The sequence below is a fragment of the Argopecten irradians genome, chromosome 12 (assembly GCF_041381155.1).
Source record: "Argopecten irradians isolate NY chromosome 12, Ai_NY, whole genome shotgun sequence".
NCBI lineage: Eukaryota > Metazoa > Mollusca > Bivalvia > Pectinida > Pectinidae > Argopecten > Argopecten irradians.
The window spans coordinates 20,031,265-20,048,564 of NC_091145.1; the positions used below are offsets into that span (position 1 = coordinate 20,031,265).

The 17,300-nt window shown below is 37.0% G+C and overlaps 1 protein-coding gene across 1 annotated transcript; it reads right to left on the reverse strand.

Annotated features, from left to right (window-relative positions):
• Positions 1 to 5,026: 5,026 nt before the first annotated feature.
• On the reverse strand, positions 5,027 to 15,751 carry LOC138336738 (alpha-2A adrenergic receptor-like). Its single transcript, XM_069286290.1, has 2 exons — positions 14,957 to 15,751; positions 5,027 to 6,960 (listed from the first exon to the last, which is right to left on the reverse strand). Exons 1-2 carry the CDS (start codon positions 15,463 to 15,465, stop codon positions 6,078 to 6,080), a joined length of 1,392 nt encoding a protein of 463 aa, XP_069142391.1. The 5' UTR covers positions 15,466 to 15,751; the 3' UTR covers positions 5,027 to 6,077.
• Positions 15,752 to 17,300: the final 1,549 nt, after the last annotated feature.

The following is a 17,300-nucleotide window of genomic DNA, read 5'->3' on the forward strand; positions in this document are numbered from 1 at the left end:
AAGTTATTAACTTACCGTTAATACTACAAGTATCATCACCTTCTGGACAATTTGTTTGAAATAAATAAAATAACCATTTTCATAGCGCGGGTCGTCTTATGTCGCCAGCCGTCGTCCTAAATAACTCTCCACTGTTATCATATATAACGCAGGAAATCTTGCATATGTTTGGTGTTGTAACCTCATCTTAGGCCATCGCTACATATATTTTCTGGTGTTATAAATGTAAATTTTCAAGAAACCTTTATGTTTTGCTCCGGAGTGGTAGTGGGCCTTTGAATGACAATATATATATTACAGTTAAAATGGCAGAGTACATTGTGCCAGTCACCCACATGTGTGCGACAAGGTGTAACACTATGTGTACAAACAGTAAGTGACATGAACATGTATTAAAATTAACCGTCATTGATTTATACCCTTGACAGTATTTCTATGTTATGTAATATCCTAGCGTCTTACGTCTTCCTGTCATTTCAACTTAAAGTAGATAGTAAACAAAATTTAACAGTCATGGGAAATAACCGATAGTTTTGCATAATAATCAGAGATCGGTCTAGAATGTTTGTTTGAAAGGGGTTATTGACAATCTGGACTCGGTTTCACGGATATTCCTTCACTTGGAAGTTTCCATAGGAAATCATTACAGAAGTTAAGGACAAATACCTTTCCTAAATGTCTGTGAAGCTTCCCAACAGAGAAATTTAGGTGAGAGAATGTTCATGACACTGGGTCCTATCCATGGCTTCGTTAAAGTGCATTTACTTAGTACGTGTACTACACCTGGGCATCTGTGCCAACACTTACAAGTTTTAACAACATTTTTCTCAAATCAAAATGGAATGACACAAAAAGCTGATTAACATGACATAATTTCAAAACGTTCTGAAGTACTTCCATTTTTACCTTCTAGGAAATTAAAAGATAAAGATATGATGACATGTTTTAGTATATGAGAAATGAACATTTCACTGATCACATACAATGTATCCATTGGTAACGAACAGGCCAGGTTAGTGGATTGGAGGATCCTTATCACTCAAAAACTTAAGTATATGAATAAAACAACCAAACACGGTAATATGGATATCGTTATAGAACATATTCTACAAACATAATACAATCTATGAACCTGTTTTAATGTAGAAATCGTCAGTAGTCAATGCAGCTTATGTAATGTTACATGTTGATGTCTTAATCTGTGGGTCGTCAGTGTTCTGAAACATTATTGTTTAGGGGTGCAGATGTTTGACTTTGAATTTTACAGCAAATCTATTATATTCTTAGATACATTTGTATGAGCTATTGTCATTCGAAAATTGATACACAATTAATTGGATGATTTCACAGCTGTTCGACCATGCTTGAATATGGTATAGCAAGCAAACTCATGATTAGTAGCTATAGTAAGAAAGACAACTCTTCAAAAGTTCAATTGTGACAGTTTTATTTCGATCAGGGAACGTTACTCTTGTAACATTATCTGATAGTTTTAAGTATAATTTAATTTTTAACGCACTGGAACACTTTTAAAAAAATCATATTTGATAAAATTTCAAACGTATTTGTTACCCAACTCTCTATATCAATGTAAATAAAGTATTTTTGTCTGTTTTCACATGAATTTTCTTGAAAATCTTTACAAATATACAAATCCTCAGAAAATATTGACCGGCGAGGAACATTTGCACAATTGTTGACGTCATAAACGCCTCCTAACCAGACCCAGCTATTCTTTCAAATTGCGGTTCAGGTAACAGAACAGGTGTTTCATGCTATATCGGTCAACAGTCATAACTCTTTCCTCCTCTGGCCCGGGAAACAGTTCATCGGGTTATGACAGCGCATAGTTTGTTGAATGTAATTTGTAATAAATGTCCGTTTAAATCGATCAAAGATAGGTGGGAAGCCGTCTCTCACGCGACCGATTTGCTTACCATTTGTGCTATCACCAACGTTAGATTACACTATGTATGTTATTTTTGCATGTGGTTTTTACTAGGAACATGTAATCTATATGTATATCTTTTGATTACTGTAAACCAACTTTCTGTCGCGGCTATTAAATTTCGCGATTTTTATTTCAAAATTGCGGATTTAACAGTTGAATTATGATTCCTATCAATATAGATGATTTAGATATTAATTCGCGGAGATAAATTTTCGCGAATATACTTGGATCTATGTATGACTGATGAGTGAGAAATCAGTCGACCAATCTAAGGATAGATGCTATTCAATTACGTGATCAAACAGAGTGCATGTCAAAGGTCATCCTGTAAGCCAATCAAAACAAGTGTAGATTTTAACAAGCTTTTCATAACTAAAAAGTGATGTTAATTATCTTTTTCGTGGATTCTCTTCACAATGTTATATTTGGCGACTTGAAAGTTGTTGTGCCAGACATATTCTTATTATAAGTGTATAGTATTAATGTATAGTATTGTCGGAGCAACTGAATTCTGAACAAAATGGAAACTGCAACATCTGTTGCGTATTTTGAACCTTCGAGATTGTTTATTTTAACACTTCCTTGTTTACTTGTTTATATGTTACGTTCACTGTGACATGTAGTGACGGTCGCTGTAACGTGTATTTACAGGTTTACGTGTAAACATGTGTAGCACGACTATAGATGCTTCCTTTGTTGTGTAAACGAATCCCGCGGGATTGAAGATAATTGAGAAATCCCTCGGTACTGGATTATTTTCACGGATTCAAACATATGAGACAGGCGGTATCCCAGTAAGCATACGAATCCTACATGTCCTCATTTATAATTCAGGTCTGGTAATTAACCGATTTCACACGGAGCTGCAGGGCTCATAATCCGGTCAAGTCCTTCCACATCGGGGACTAACCGGGCTTTGGTACTGGCAGGCATGACGTCACGCTGATTCCTCATTCCGGACAGTGTAGTGACCATCTTATGAGTATCAAACTGGCACGAAGATTAATACCCGCTACTTATTCTATCGTGACCAATATTTATCCGTCACCTAGAATGCTAATTAGCAACAAGTGGCACCCAAAGATGTCGGAAACGGAGCATTTTACGTCAGATACTGGCTTCTTACATTGTTATTGATTTGATTCCATATGATTAATAGCGTTATATGAACGCCCCCTGATAACGTGTATGTCCATTAGCAGCCCCTGTGGGCCATGGCATGTTAATTGAATTACACTGATGAACAGATTAATGTACACACTTACATGCATAAACTACCGCCAATGGTGTCGCGGGATATCAATATCTCTGTATATACGCAGAAATATGGCGGCCAAGAACAGAATATTGGAATATCAGTAAATTCTTGGCCCGGAAACAAACATCGGCATAACTGGAGGGAGGTGCCGACAGAGGACCCGCATTCTTATATATCGGAGTTATTTCCCTTCGGGTTTGTTTCACTAATATAGAATGGTTGGTTGGCCTAATTCACTGTACATAATTGAGTTTGAGGGACCGACAGAATGTGCAAAACTGATTTAAGTTAATCCGCCTATGGATGATGATCAATTTCTGTAGCTAATGCACGTGACGTAATTCTATATAAAAAGGCTGGTTTTGTGCACCCAGTTCATCCCGATGTCTGCCTGCGGAGGCTCAATGGAAAAGTGCGTGTATGTCATCGAAACCCTTTTTAACTTCCCTTACTTTCATTGTATGGATAAGACCCAAAAACTACAGTAAGAATCCAAAGCCCATATCAATAACTTAACAAAGAAATGTCAGTCCTGATCATCAATGTTCAAGAATGTCTACCCTAGATGCACAGGTTGAGGGTCCGGTACTCTGTATATGAATGTTTGTTTGTTTGTTTGATTAATTAACGTCCTACTAACAGCTATGGTCATGTAAGGACGGCCTCTCATCTATGCGGTGTGTTGCGTGTATGTTGTGTGAGGTGTGTGTTTTGGGAGACTGCGGTATATGAATGGCGTTACATGTATAAACTGTAAATCCAAATTGGTGAGGATCACTCATAATTAATTAGAATTTCGTCTCACTTTCAATCGGCCACCATCTACCACTTACAATGTGGGCACATCAAAAACCAATCATGATGCATTAAATTTATTTAGTCTATCTCAGCAACATCTTAAATGACTTCATTTCTGTTTTTGATATCAGTTAAATTATAAATACGTAGTGTATGGTAAAACGTCACTTGTCAAACCAATTTAGGACACGCGATGAGTGAATTTTATCAGAATACTGAATTTGGGTCCAACGCTTAACATTCGTTCCATTATTCAGGATAGTACTCTTCATAAATTTTTTGAAATAGAGGCCCCATTGTTTGCCACTCAAAAATGTTTGCCCCGTGTAGAATTTGAAAACGTGAAAAAATTGCACTAACATCAAGGAATACAAATCTCCAGTTTTATTCATAGTCACATAAACATGTTTCATAATTGCTTATACCAATATATTGATCATCCCATTGCGCTCACTTGACAAAAACAAATATTTTCTCTTTATTTTCAGACCTCTTTCTTACTTTCTTACGTGAATTCACTTAAAATTTAAATTATATAGATATGAGAATCAGTTACAGTTTAAATATATTTGAACCAGCAGAATGTCCACATACCGGTTGTAGACGTTTTATGGGTATATATATTGTACAAAAGGAGAAGTATAAAGTCCTGAAACGTCTACTCATTGCCTATGGGTATTCTGTTGGGTCCAAAGAAATAATATTGAAACTGTGACTAATTTTCACATCCATATGGCTGTGGACACATGATTTTCGTAAATAGGACTCGGTTATAATGTAGATATGTAAAGAGGATGTCGTCTTAAAGTAGGTAACGCTTACTCTTTCCGAAAATCTGAATATCATTTCTTTGTCTTCATTCAGGAATTTAATATGGTGCAAATCCTAATTCTATTTTTATTTTGTCATTAATAATCAAAGAGAAGACCAATTTTGTTTTCCCACCACTTCTTTACTTCAAAGATTTCTTCCAATAAATTTCAGCTTTTATTTTGCTTCCTCATGCAAGGATGTTTTATGGAAAGGAAGTTCGCTGACGAAAACACATGCGCAGTATACATTTCCTGTATGAGAAGGGAACCTCTAAACCGTCTTCCTTTATTAACTACGTCATCTATTTGCTAGACGTAGAAAATGGGTGTGTAATGAATAAAACGTTTGAGCTTTAATAAAGATTTTGTTATCGACATTTATTCAAGCTTACATGTTTGCTTTGCTTTCTCCATTTCAGTGTTGTGGGTCTTATATATACTTCTATTGATCAGCAGAATATATCATGGCTTCATGTCAAGGACGCATGCTTTGGAACATCGTTAATTGTTCAAGGATTTATCTGGACGATGAAAGGAAGTATGGCGCACGCTGTCCGCTCATTTGGATATGATGATATGATATGCAAATCATCATGTAAAGAATAAACATATCAGTACTACATTATGTACTGTGTACTAATATTGTCAATATTAACTTACAATGTTTATATTAAGTAAACGAATATCATAAAACAAATTACCGTGTAAAGACCTTCAATGCCCACTTTCCCTACACATCTTGATTTTGGCTGTAAATTCCGTTGAAATTGGACCCATAAAAAGTTGATATTTTACAGGTCACGATGACTAATATCGTAAACTCTTTATAAATATATGTACTTCAGGTATTTTTTCTGACGAAGGTGATAGTGTACATGTGCTCACAGACACTATACTAATTCATCTAATGAAAGTGTACACAACGCACTAGTGAATCTGATCGAAACTTTAAATAAGAAACACTCGGTGGTTTTACAGCACATAACTGTTGTTTTCTAGGCATAGAGTAAAATCCGATCGTAATCCGGAGGGAAGTGGTTACAACCAAGTACAAATAACAAGCGTCAGAATCTCATGAACGCACTTGTAAATTCATTGTTTACAGTAGAGCAGTCATCACACAGAAGAGTAACCCTATATATAGCTAAGTTATCAATAATCTAATTACCGTGACTTACAAACATAGTATCTTCATATGGTGCCCCTGAGATGATATAGTGACGTAAACAATATAATTATCACGTAATAAGTTCCTAGTTTACTTCACATTTGACGCAGGTTGTTTCTTGCATAACAACTCTTTGAAGGCAGTTCGGAATTCGGAGCTACTAAAATTGTATAGAAATGGATTGATCATAGAGTTAAGATATGATATCCAAAACGTCAGGTTATAAGTAATAGATGAAACCACTTCCGGTTTGGCGGCCCGGACATCAAACACTATATGAAAAGGGAGCCAGCAGATCACATAACCTGCCAGAATATAGGTCAGAGTTGTAAACACTCGCCTTTCATGTTTCTCGTATTTTGCTTCCTCTTTTCTCTGTTCCCGTTTTCTGCTGTGACGACTAATAAAACTTCTATGTCGTTTTTTCGGTTTGTCGTCATTTTTCGCAAGAGCGTCCACACTATCGTTTTCGCCGTCCGATTGCGACATAAGTGAGTTTGAAACCGGGATACGCATCGGTTCTAGGTGGATCCCGTAACTCTTATTACCATTTTCCTTTAACAATTCGTTGCTGCATATAGACGGTGATGGTGATCTGTCCTTTTTGACGTTGTGGGCGTCGTGAGAAGCGTCACTTGAAGTGTCCGGGTTTATAAAATGACTCTCTATGGACACGTTGCCGGGACTCTCAACGCCAGGCCGTGTATAACGTACTTTGGAAGGAGATCCTGGTTTAGGTGATCTGTCGGATAGACGCGCATGGCCGATACCACACTTTTGGCGCTGTACAAGCGTGTAAAAGACCTTGGTGTAGCAGACGACCATGACAGTGAAGGCTCCGTGGTGTCCTATCGTTGCTATGACAACGACAAACTCTTTGTTTTTGGATGGATCCCAAACACATTTGTTTGGCTCAGAGTTGTTGATTCTGTCAACTATACATGCTGGTAGCCAGAGCACCAAGGTGAACACCCTAAAATGAAAAAAAAATAACAAAATCATCAAATTATTATTATCAATATTTAAATAAGAAGACAAGTATTGGTTTATTAAATCTGAGCATTGAAGTCGTTTGGCTCATTTGCCGCATCGGCAGGAGTTCTTGTTAAATATAGAAAAACGAAACGAAAACAAAATAGACCACTTTCTAACTTAAATTTTGTAGGTCAAATTGCTCTCAGCTTTTTACGGAAAAACGTATTTGACGGAAAATGTATGCATTTCTCCTTTACCTGAGGTGGAGTCTTGAAAATCATTTAATTAATTTGGTCATACATAGTTACTGTATATTGTGTGAAAACGAGTCTTTGGCTTACTACAGTTGCTATACATTTGACAGATATTTGACACATATCATGCCTCGCTATGTTGAGTCTTCTTTCACATTACAATACTTTTATCACAATACCATGTAGTTTGCTTACGAGGCTGTATGCACCAAATGACCACCTTTCTTTTCTCTGTTTTCTCTTGTCCACAATGTCCTCCACTCCTCATATCAACCCATTTCCCTACCAATCTGATTACTTGTTTATATAAAACTAGACTATTTGATACCTTGTTAGGAAACGTTTTTTCTGTTTTGATTTATCTTGCCCCCCAAGATTGATTTTCATTTCGTTTTTCCCCAAATCTGTTAGTTTGCATATTTACTATGTTCCAATATGTTTGTGATCCATTCCAGTCCTACAATGTATCGTTTTTTGACCAATTTACCGTCCTCTTTCATTCTTTGTTCCCATTTAAGGTTGTACTCCTCTGAGAAGTCAAAATTTTCTTGTATTAAGTTTTTTTTCTCATATAGATTTTTGGAAATAGAAGTTCATACCATAACAGTAAATGGAAAAAAACCCATATGTCTGTGTGCTCGTTTTTGAGCTTTTGTCACTCAAAGATACCTAATTGACAAAATCTTGGATTTTATTGGATTTTGCCGTTTTGACCACATACACGAGAGATTAAAGCCACAATTTCCCAATGAGGTGTTTGATATGTATGGATGTAGTCTTCTTTAAAATATACCAGTTATGAATAATACGAATCATATTTTTTCTCAGAATAACAACATATGCTCCCACTACCCCTTAATTTCGAGCTACAAATTGTACCATTTTCAGCCAATTTTTCCAAACTTAACCCTTTATAGAAAAAGTTCTGGTATTAAACTTTTTGCAAATATTTTGCATATCAACAGGGAAAGGGTTGTTCTTTCTAAATCAGGCAGAAAAATTGGGGGTCCGTGTGCTTACTTTTTTGCCCCATTCAAATATTTGTTATTTATCAATATTTTAGAGTAAAAATAAAAGTGTTCAAATTACCATTAAATGTTAAACTAAAGTTGACAAAAGTGTATCATTTCACACATTAATGCTCAATATTTTAATGACCACGAACCTAGTAAAGATTTACAGCAAAAATAAGCTCGTTACAGCTAAAAATGCTGGCACAGTGATGATTTAAGTAACAAAAATAAGTAAGAAATGGTAAAACCCTGGCTCTTTTCAAAGCGAAAAAAGACACAATTTCAAAATGGGCCAAATGGGCCATTTCTTAAAATTCCTGTATAAAAAATCTACTAAGAATAGAAAAGTAATTTTTTGACAAAATCTGCAACTAGCATATTGATTTTTTAAATTGAATTCGAAAATCTCATGAGATTTTTATCTGAATCGAACGAGACTTCAACGGAACTTAAACCTCAGAAAATTACATCGTGTTTTTGTAAGTTGAGTTGCCCTTGTTTTCCTGATTTTGTTTCCTATCGCTTGCTTTAGTTTGTTCCCTTGTGTGTGTTTGAGTTTCTTTATTCATCTTGCTTCTTGCATATTCCCCCGCCTCTTTTGTTACATAATTGGTCTTAACACATGTTCCTGTTTATTTTTGTTTCTTTGTGTTTATTTTTCGTTCCTGTCTGAAAGTTATCGATATTAGTTCCCTTTGTATGTGTTATTGTTTTGTCCCCTTTTTGGTCCCCACGTTCTGATGTTGCACCATGTATTTCAGTATATTTTGTTCAATGTACAATACTGTGCAGTTGTACTTGTGATCTGTTGCCCTAATTAATTACATTGTACATCTCCAATGCTTGTATCTTTACACAATATTACCTCGTCGTTCAAATCCATGGCTTAGTAATCCATTCATTTGTAATTATGTGTCTATTTTAGGGGAATGTACGTGGTGGCAAATGCTCATCTAAATCTGGACCAATATAAATTCACCGAGACCAATATATCATATTTAATTGACCTTGAGTGAGTAGAATTACGGTAATCCTAGTTAATCACCCTGATAATATTGGATATGACCCCTCGTTAATACAACGTTCATCTCCTAACGATTACTTCTGTATGCAAGACACACGACATCTATAAATAGCCTTTATCATTTATTGTCCTGCGTTATTTAAGTTTACATGTCCTCTTACAGAAATCGATGTCGAATTCGTAGCGAAACAATTTCGGTATCGCGATCGGTGCGCGCACGTTATATTATCCAAGGATAACGAATCAATATGTGTCGTGCGCATGCGTAAGTCAACATTGGTGAATGAAGCCAAACTACGGTTGTTATGCAATCATATAAAGGTTCGGAGAGCCATGATCTATTGACTAATTGTTATGTGTCATACGGGCATCAATAAAGTGGAATTGAAACCGATATTGGCTCATTGTTGACCAAACAAAATAACTCTTGTTCATAACAAGTACATTGTACTTTACACACGACGGGCGCTAATGTCTCGCTATGCAACTATATGAATTATTTACAGAAGAAATTAGCCATCTCTAGTCTTAATAATAATCGAACGATCTTGGGTACATACGATCTTTTATTGTATTGCCATACTTATTTAACATTAAAAAGGGAAATCGATAGTTCAGTGGTTGAGGTATTTCCATATTTGTATTATTACAGCAATCTTCTACCTTTTGGGTTGAGCTTTCGGCATTGACATTTTTTCACAAGCAATGTGCTAGCCGTAAACGGATATTTTTGTCGTATATACGAATATGCAAAACACAAATTTAAACATCAGAGATCAACAAGAAAAGAGCATGCGAAAAGTATTAAGTAAATTCACCGTTCAAAACTAGCATCAACATGCGAGAGATAGGATAAAGCAAAATGATCTTATACTTAAATAAAAGTTGTATTATCATTGATGTCATTAATATCCAGTATGTACATAAAGTATGTGTGACAATATGATAACTTTGCTGTTTCTACCTCGGTATCAAGAGAAATTGTGAAGATTATCCCCCACAATCCCCTCAGGAAAGTACCGTAACGTGACCACATTAACTTTCACACTCCCCTCGAATATAGGTCTATCCCAAGCACTATAGATTATTGTGTTCTTTTGGGACGACACGCGTTTTTGATAAGCCAATTATATAACCTTAAGTTACCTTGCAAACTTTACAGATATAAAGTTATTCTTTGAGATGATGAGACCCATTTGCAATTAAAAGAACAATCTTTTTAAAAAAAATGAAAATAAACTCCAATATAATGTTATTGGTAGAAAAGGAGACACAAATGAATTATCCTGGGTCAACAGATGGCCAGATCACCATAGCAACGTTAAGAGAAAAGGTCAGAGGTCATGTCTCAGGAGAAAGCTGCAGACAGCAAACCAGATCCTGTACGGTTGTAAAATATTCAGTATTTCATCTCAATTCATCCCGGGGGTCATTGCGAAACCTGGTTCGGATAAGGTGAACTCGATAATCTTTAGGAAAGTTCAGTTCGGTTACGCCAAGTGAGAGAAGAACACAATTAATGTAATAATGCGTATAGAATAAGAGTCTTGAGTTGATAATAAACATACATGATCATAAACACACACGGACGATGTTATGAAGGCCATATCGGCGGTCAGGGTTCCCTTCTCAGGTTTATGTATGAAAATATCAGACGATTTAATTAAATTTACGACCAACACCAACCTTGGTCAGTTAATGCCATTATGGATGAAGGAGGTAAACAAAATATTTTTAATTCTTAAAAACTGCATCAAGTAGATCAAAACCCTGAATGATCACCAAGCAATGGGATCGTTCTAGCCAATCAGAAACTATTTCTTATTATCTTTCTTCAAGTAGTCATGTTACAAGGTGCTATCTGATTTTTTTCGTAGCTTTAGCAATAAATTCTAAAAATGGCGTTATTAGCCTATGCCCTTATGTCAGTAAGCTACATGACATCTAATCGGTTGGTTGGATGATTTGATTAACGTCATTTTAACAGCTGAGGTCATTTAATGACGTCATCCCCTTTATGTAATTTGTGGATGTCTATGTTTTGGGAGGCTGTGGTATACTTATGTTGTGTCTCCTTGTAATACTATCTCAACAGAGCATGCCGTTGAAAACACCGAACAACACAACAAACTGGACACATTGTATTGACATGGGTAAACTAGTCTTTCCAATCCCTTTCTATTGGGCGCTAAGCGGGAGCAAACACTATCAGTCTATCTCCTTTATAGCGTGTCTCGACAATTGTATGGAACTCAAAGCCTTCCTCGCAGGCGCGAACGTTCAACTCAAGACCAAAAGTGAGGGTGTGTCAAGCGAAACATGAGGAAGAACAGGAAAGATAAGATCCCAAATAGTCGCATTTTTACGATTGCATTGTGGCAGCAAGTACAATTCTACTTATATAGTGATAATGGACTAACTAGTCTTCCTATTTTTTTATCTGAAAGGACATTATACAATGTGTACAGTATTTCTTATTGTGTTCTGACAAAATACTGGTATACAATCCTCAATAATGTAAATATTATACCGTGTACTAAAACTGTAGCATCAATGTCACGAGAAATCAATCCATGTTCGTTATATTACACCACATTGGCCTTAGAAAGGTTCAACCGATTTCAAGCCAAGCACAAATGAAGTGCATACGATTTCAAGTGAGAGTGCAATATGAGGAGACAAGATTTGTTCCATGGTAAGACTCTTCAAATATTGTGCGAAATCTTTGTGGCAAAAATTAAAGTGAAAGGCTATGAAATTATACTACGATTACATGCTAAGGTAACCGGCCTTACGCCAATATACAGATTTGAAAGCTAGGCATGTACCTCTAAATTTTGTGCATGCTGTCTCCGTTGCTTGATCTTAAAAAGCGACTAACTTTGGGATATCATATTATCTTCCTGACACTGCCTCACATTTCACCTTGATTTTTCAACTGTGGAGAATGCTCTTTATTTTCTTCTAATCAAAACACATGTTCATTTATAGATTCGGCAGTTTCTTCTCCTTCAGAATAAAGTCTCGACTAGAGCGCTCTGGGTTATAACATAAATCTTGAAATTAAACAAGCACAAAAATCCGTTCGCTTGCTTTCAGTACAGTGTGACCGGATGGGTTGGTTATTTGATTGGTATTTGAATTGAATTCACATACTTTATAAAATTCATGTAATTGTCGTATTGTAGAGTGTATCTCTTTGTAATAGTGGACACGTTTGCCCTTTTGATAGTGATATCTCACTCAAGTAAACCAGATAACGAACAAGCATAACGCGTCCATTCACATCATATTGACAACGGGCAAACCAGTCGTCCCACTCTCTTTATGCTGAGCTCTAAACACATGGTAGCAAAAACAACTACCACCCTTATAGACTATGTATGGTGATATGTCCCGGCCAGGGGACAAAACCCAAAGCCTTCCACACAGGAGCGAACACCCAACTCAAGGCCAACATTGGGAGATGTTAGGAAGAAGTATTATGTCCTTAATTAAATAGCCTTTTCCGGATGTGGTATACCGTTCAATGGCCTCGACAGTATGCTTCATAAGATAGCACTATATAATTGACAATGGTTCTACTTTTATAAGGTTTCACAGCACAAATATACTCCAGTCTCCTAAATCACACAATTACTACACACACGCAACACTGCAGTCGTAATTGTGGAAGACCATTCATAAACGAACCTAGCTCTAAAGAGGACGTTAAAACCAATCAACCAGCCAATAAATGGTTTAGATTGATTAGGTTCTTTAACTTACCAGTACGAGCTACATTTTTAGGATCATTTTAGGGCTTTTCAAGTACTGAATTTAAGTAAGTAAAATTAGTTTTTAAAAATTTTTGGTGAAAAACCCTGCATTGTGGTGTATATGAGTGTTATGACTGCGTGGGGTGTGTTGCTTGGTGTCTTCGGCGGTATGCTTCAGTGAGATCACACTATAAAAAGACAAAGAGTTCCACTATTACAAGGAAACGCATACGAATATAAGGCAGCCACCCAAAACCATGCAGACATTCACACACCATATGTTGCACCTATGGTAGACCATCCTTAAATGAACCTGACAGTTAATAGGGCCTTAATATAATAAACCAAAACCAAGCCAATTGTAATTGTGCACTGCGGTTTGACCCTGACTGTTTTTCCAGATGATTTGACCTTTTTCTTTACCTCGATATCTCACAAGTGCTTCGTGTAATTCAAAATACAAGGCTAAATGATATCCATATGAACATGTAATACAATCACAGGAGTTGACACTACATCTGTTAATCTTTATAAGGGTCAAAGAAGTAATATCAACAGGATTTTCCAGATGACACGGGATCCCATCAAACGTAAGTCTGTAGGATACAAATTACTTCAAATGGTAAATAATAGACAAAGAAGTAATTCCAACCGTGTGGACAAAAAAACTGTCAAATTTTCAAGGCGATCTGCACCTTTATCAAGACATACAATCGTGTTCGTTCTGTGAGTCTTGATAAAGGGGCAGATCGCCTCAAAAAATTTGATAACTTTTTTGTCCACACGGTTGGAATTACTTCCTTGTCCCGTGTTAATCTTTACAAATATAAAGGCGAATGCTGAATTTAAATTTGAAATGTGAGGAGTCGATGGAGAAAGAAGCTATCAAAGTCCAACAAAAAGGCAGAAGCGGTGTCAAGGGAGAAGTAAGTCGACCGATGTCAAAGGTGTGGTGGTATCAATACAAAAAAGTCTAACCATACCCAGAGGCCAAAAGAGAAGCAATTTCAAAGACGAGAAACATTCCAAATGGCATAAGAGCGATACAAAGCAGATGAAATTTGGAAATAACTCAAGAGTCTAAGCGATTCACAGTTTTACCTGTGTGAGATTTTTCTATCTCACCCCAGGATAAAAACAAGCTACACGAGATCTTTGCACTTGCCCAACAAGGGTATGACGTCTGGACAACAGTATCATGACGTCGCGGTAATAGTATTATAACGTCACGACAATAATTAATATAAATGACGTCACAGACGGCGAAGACGGCGACTCATTGAGGTCACGTCATCCTCGCTCGCATAAGTGACACTTTTATTAGAGACACAAAGTGGTGCGCGGGGTGAGAGAAAAAGAATCATTCATCCTCTTTGAGGTGAGACAGTAGATATCAACCCTCAGGATAAGATTCTTAAGCTGTTGAACACTCGGCAAAGCCGAGATTATATTATTCTCCCTATCTTCGGAGCGGACCAACCAGGTATGTACTAATTCTTTATTTCTTTAACGAGGATTGCACACAGCCCGAGGGCTACTAGATGCTCTCCTCGACACATATGACAATACAATATATACATGACAATACATTAGAATAACGCACACACTCTCACTCACACAAACATTCCATGACAAAAAAAATGAGAAAGGGAAGAGGGAGAAAGAAATCGAGAGAGAAGAGAGTGAGACTTAGAGAGAGACATGCGAATGAGGGGGAGAGAGCGATGCAGATGCAGATGGGAGGGGAAATGGAGTGTAAAGAAATAATTATTTAGAATCTTTTGGAGTCGATGATGTATTCGAAAACGGAATCAAAAATAATTTTGTTTGATGAATCGGTATTATCTTCAGAGCCATGTAATAAAATTTTGGTATGTAGCATTATGTTCACAAACCATCGAGAATAAAGGATTAAATGTACTGGTACTAAGACGGATAAACTTACCACACTGCAATGATGAGACGTACTGCTTTAATTTTGTTGTGGTGAGCTCGATAGTGAAGACTCCACGTCACTGACCAGAATCGGTCCACAGATATCGCTATCAGTGTAAAAACAGACGCAAACGTCATTCCATAATCTACAAAAATCCAGATTCCGCACAGAAACTCGCCAAAAGGCCAATATCCCAGCACTGTTTCGGTTGTATAGAAACTCATAGCCGTCACAGCGACCAGCAAGTCCGTCACGGCTAAGTTGACGACATAGATATTGAACACGGTTTGGAGGCGTTTGTTTTTTGCGACTGCAATGAGTACTAAGATATTACCTACAATTGTGAGTAGAACTGCGGCATACATGATTATACCCATCCCTACACTCCGCCATATCAGCTGTGTCGGACCGTCCGGATCCGTATCCGAATCGTTTGACGTCAAATTAAATGTTTCGTTATAAGTCAAATTGTAAGGCACATTCACTTGTAGCAAGGACACTGTCCAGTCGTCCGACATGTCGACGGAATGACCACTCGAATCTAACAAATATTGTCTGGACACTTAGGACCAAGGTCGGGGTGCGGTATTTACACACAGTTGATGAGGCTGGCCAGCGCGTGCAATAAAGGCATGTCGGCGTGTTTACATTCCGATCGACATCTGGCCGGGTTATTGACAAACATGGATTAACGTATCGGTCACTTCGGACATAATACCGGACATAACAGCGAGGTAAGCATGTGTATTGCACTGCTGCCAATTTGTACGGGTAAGTGGTGGGGTACGGCATTCATTATTGATGTCCTAGCGAACTGACCACTAATGAGCCAATCAGACTGGCCAGTGCGCGCGTGCCAAGAATAGGTCAATTCACGCGACCTGCTGAAATTGAAGATATACGAAATCAACATCGATGTTAAATTTATTGGAGGATGTTCCATGAATAGTGTAGCACAAATATTCAAAAACACTTTGAAATTATTTAAAACATTTTTTTCTAACATGCATATCATGCATAAATATCAAATAAATCGGTGTACATTAATTATTCACGTGTCTCCCCAATGAAAACATGTGTTATCAATCAATATGCCGTTTTATAACGTAGATAAACTAACAAAACACATGCTGATGTGTCGTATTTACGTGGAACGATCGCGCCATCAAGGAAGTCAATCTTTCGTTGTTGTTTGTGAACAGATCAGTACGTTAAGATGTAGTCTCAAGTATCGCAAGACTTCAACTTACGAATTGATTTTCTCGAAGATTATATCCGTTATAGAGACATGCGTTGAAGATGTGTTTTGATATTCTAAATCTCGGTATTATCATTCTACGTTTGTCAATCAATATACCACATTAAAATAGATTTATTTTAGGTTTTTTTTCTCTCAAAGATTACACAAAGTCGAGAAAACAATCATGGGCAATGGAAAATAAGATATGTTTTCTAACTATTGGCACAATACAACACCTCAAAGAATATAGTAGTGGCAAACAATTAAGTTAGGACATCAAACTCTTTAAATAGAAGAAGTTCTGGCTCTAATATATTTGATGAATTAGCCCATGAATGAAGGTCCCTTGATCCTAACCATGCTTCAAGTCCATATCCAATCTCTAGACCTCTTAGTTATTCACCAGAAGTTGTTTAAAGATTTTAGCCTATTTGACCCCCATGACATTGAATGAAGGTCAAGGTCATTCACTTGAACAAAATTGGTAGCCATTCGTCCAAGCATGTCACAGGCCCAATATCAGGTCTCTAGACCTCTTTGTTATTCATAAGAAAGTTGTTTAAAGATTTTAGCCTATTTGACCCCTTTGACCTTAAATGAAGGTCAGTGTCATTCATTTGAATAAACTTGTAGCCATTTATCCCAGCATGTCACAGGCCAAAAATCATTTCTCTATGCCTCTTAGTTATTGACAGGAAGATGTTTTTTTTAAAAGATTTTAGCCTATTTGACCCCTGTGACCTTGAATGAAGGTCAAGGTCATTAATTTGCACAAACTTGGTAGCCCTTTATCCCAGCATAACGCAGGCCTAATATGAGTACCCTGGGCCTCTCGGTTCTTGAGAAGAAGTCGTTTAAAGATTTAAGCCTATTTGACCCCTGTGAAGGTAAAGGTCGTTCATTTAAACAAACTTGGAAACCCTTCATCCAAACATGCTGCATGCCTTATATGAGTGTCCTGGGCCTTTCGGTTATTGAAAAGAAGTCGCTTAAATTAAAAGTTAACGCACGGCAAACGGCAAACGGCACACGACGACGGACGGTGCATATTGTCATCCTGACCCTTCGGGTCAGATGACCAAAAATAAACCCCATTCTCTTAAAATGAAATAT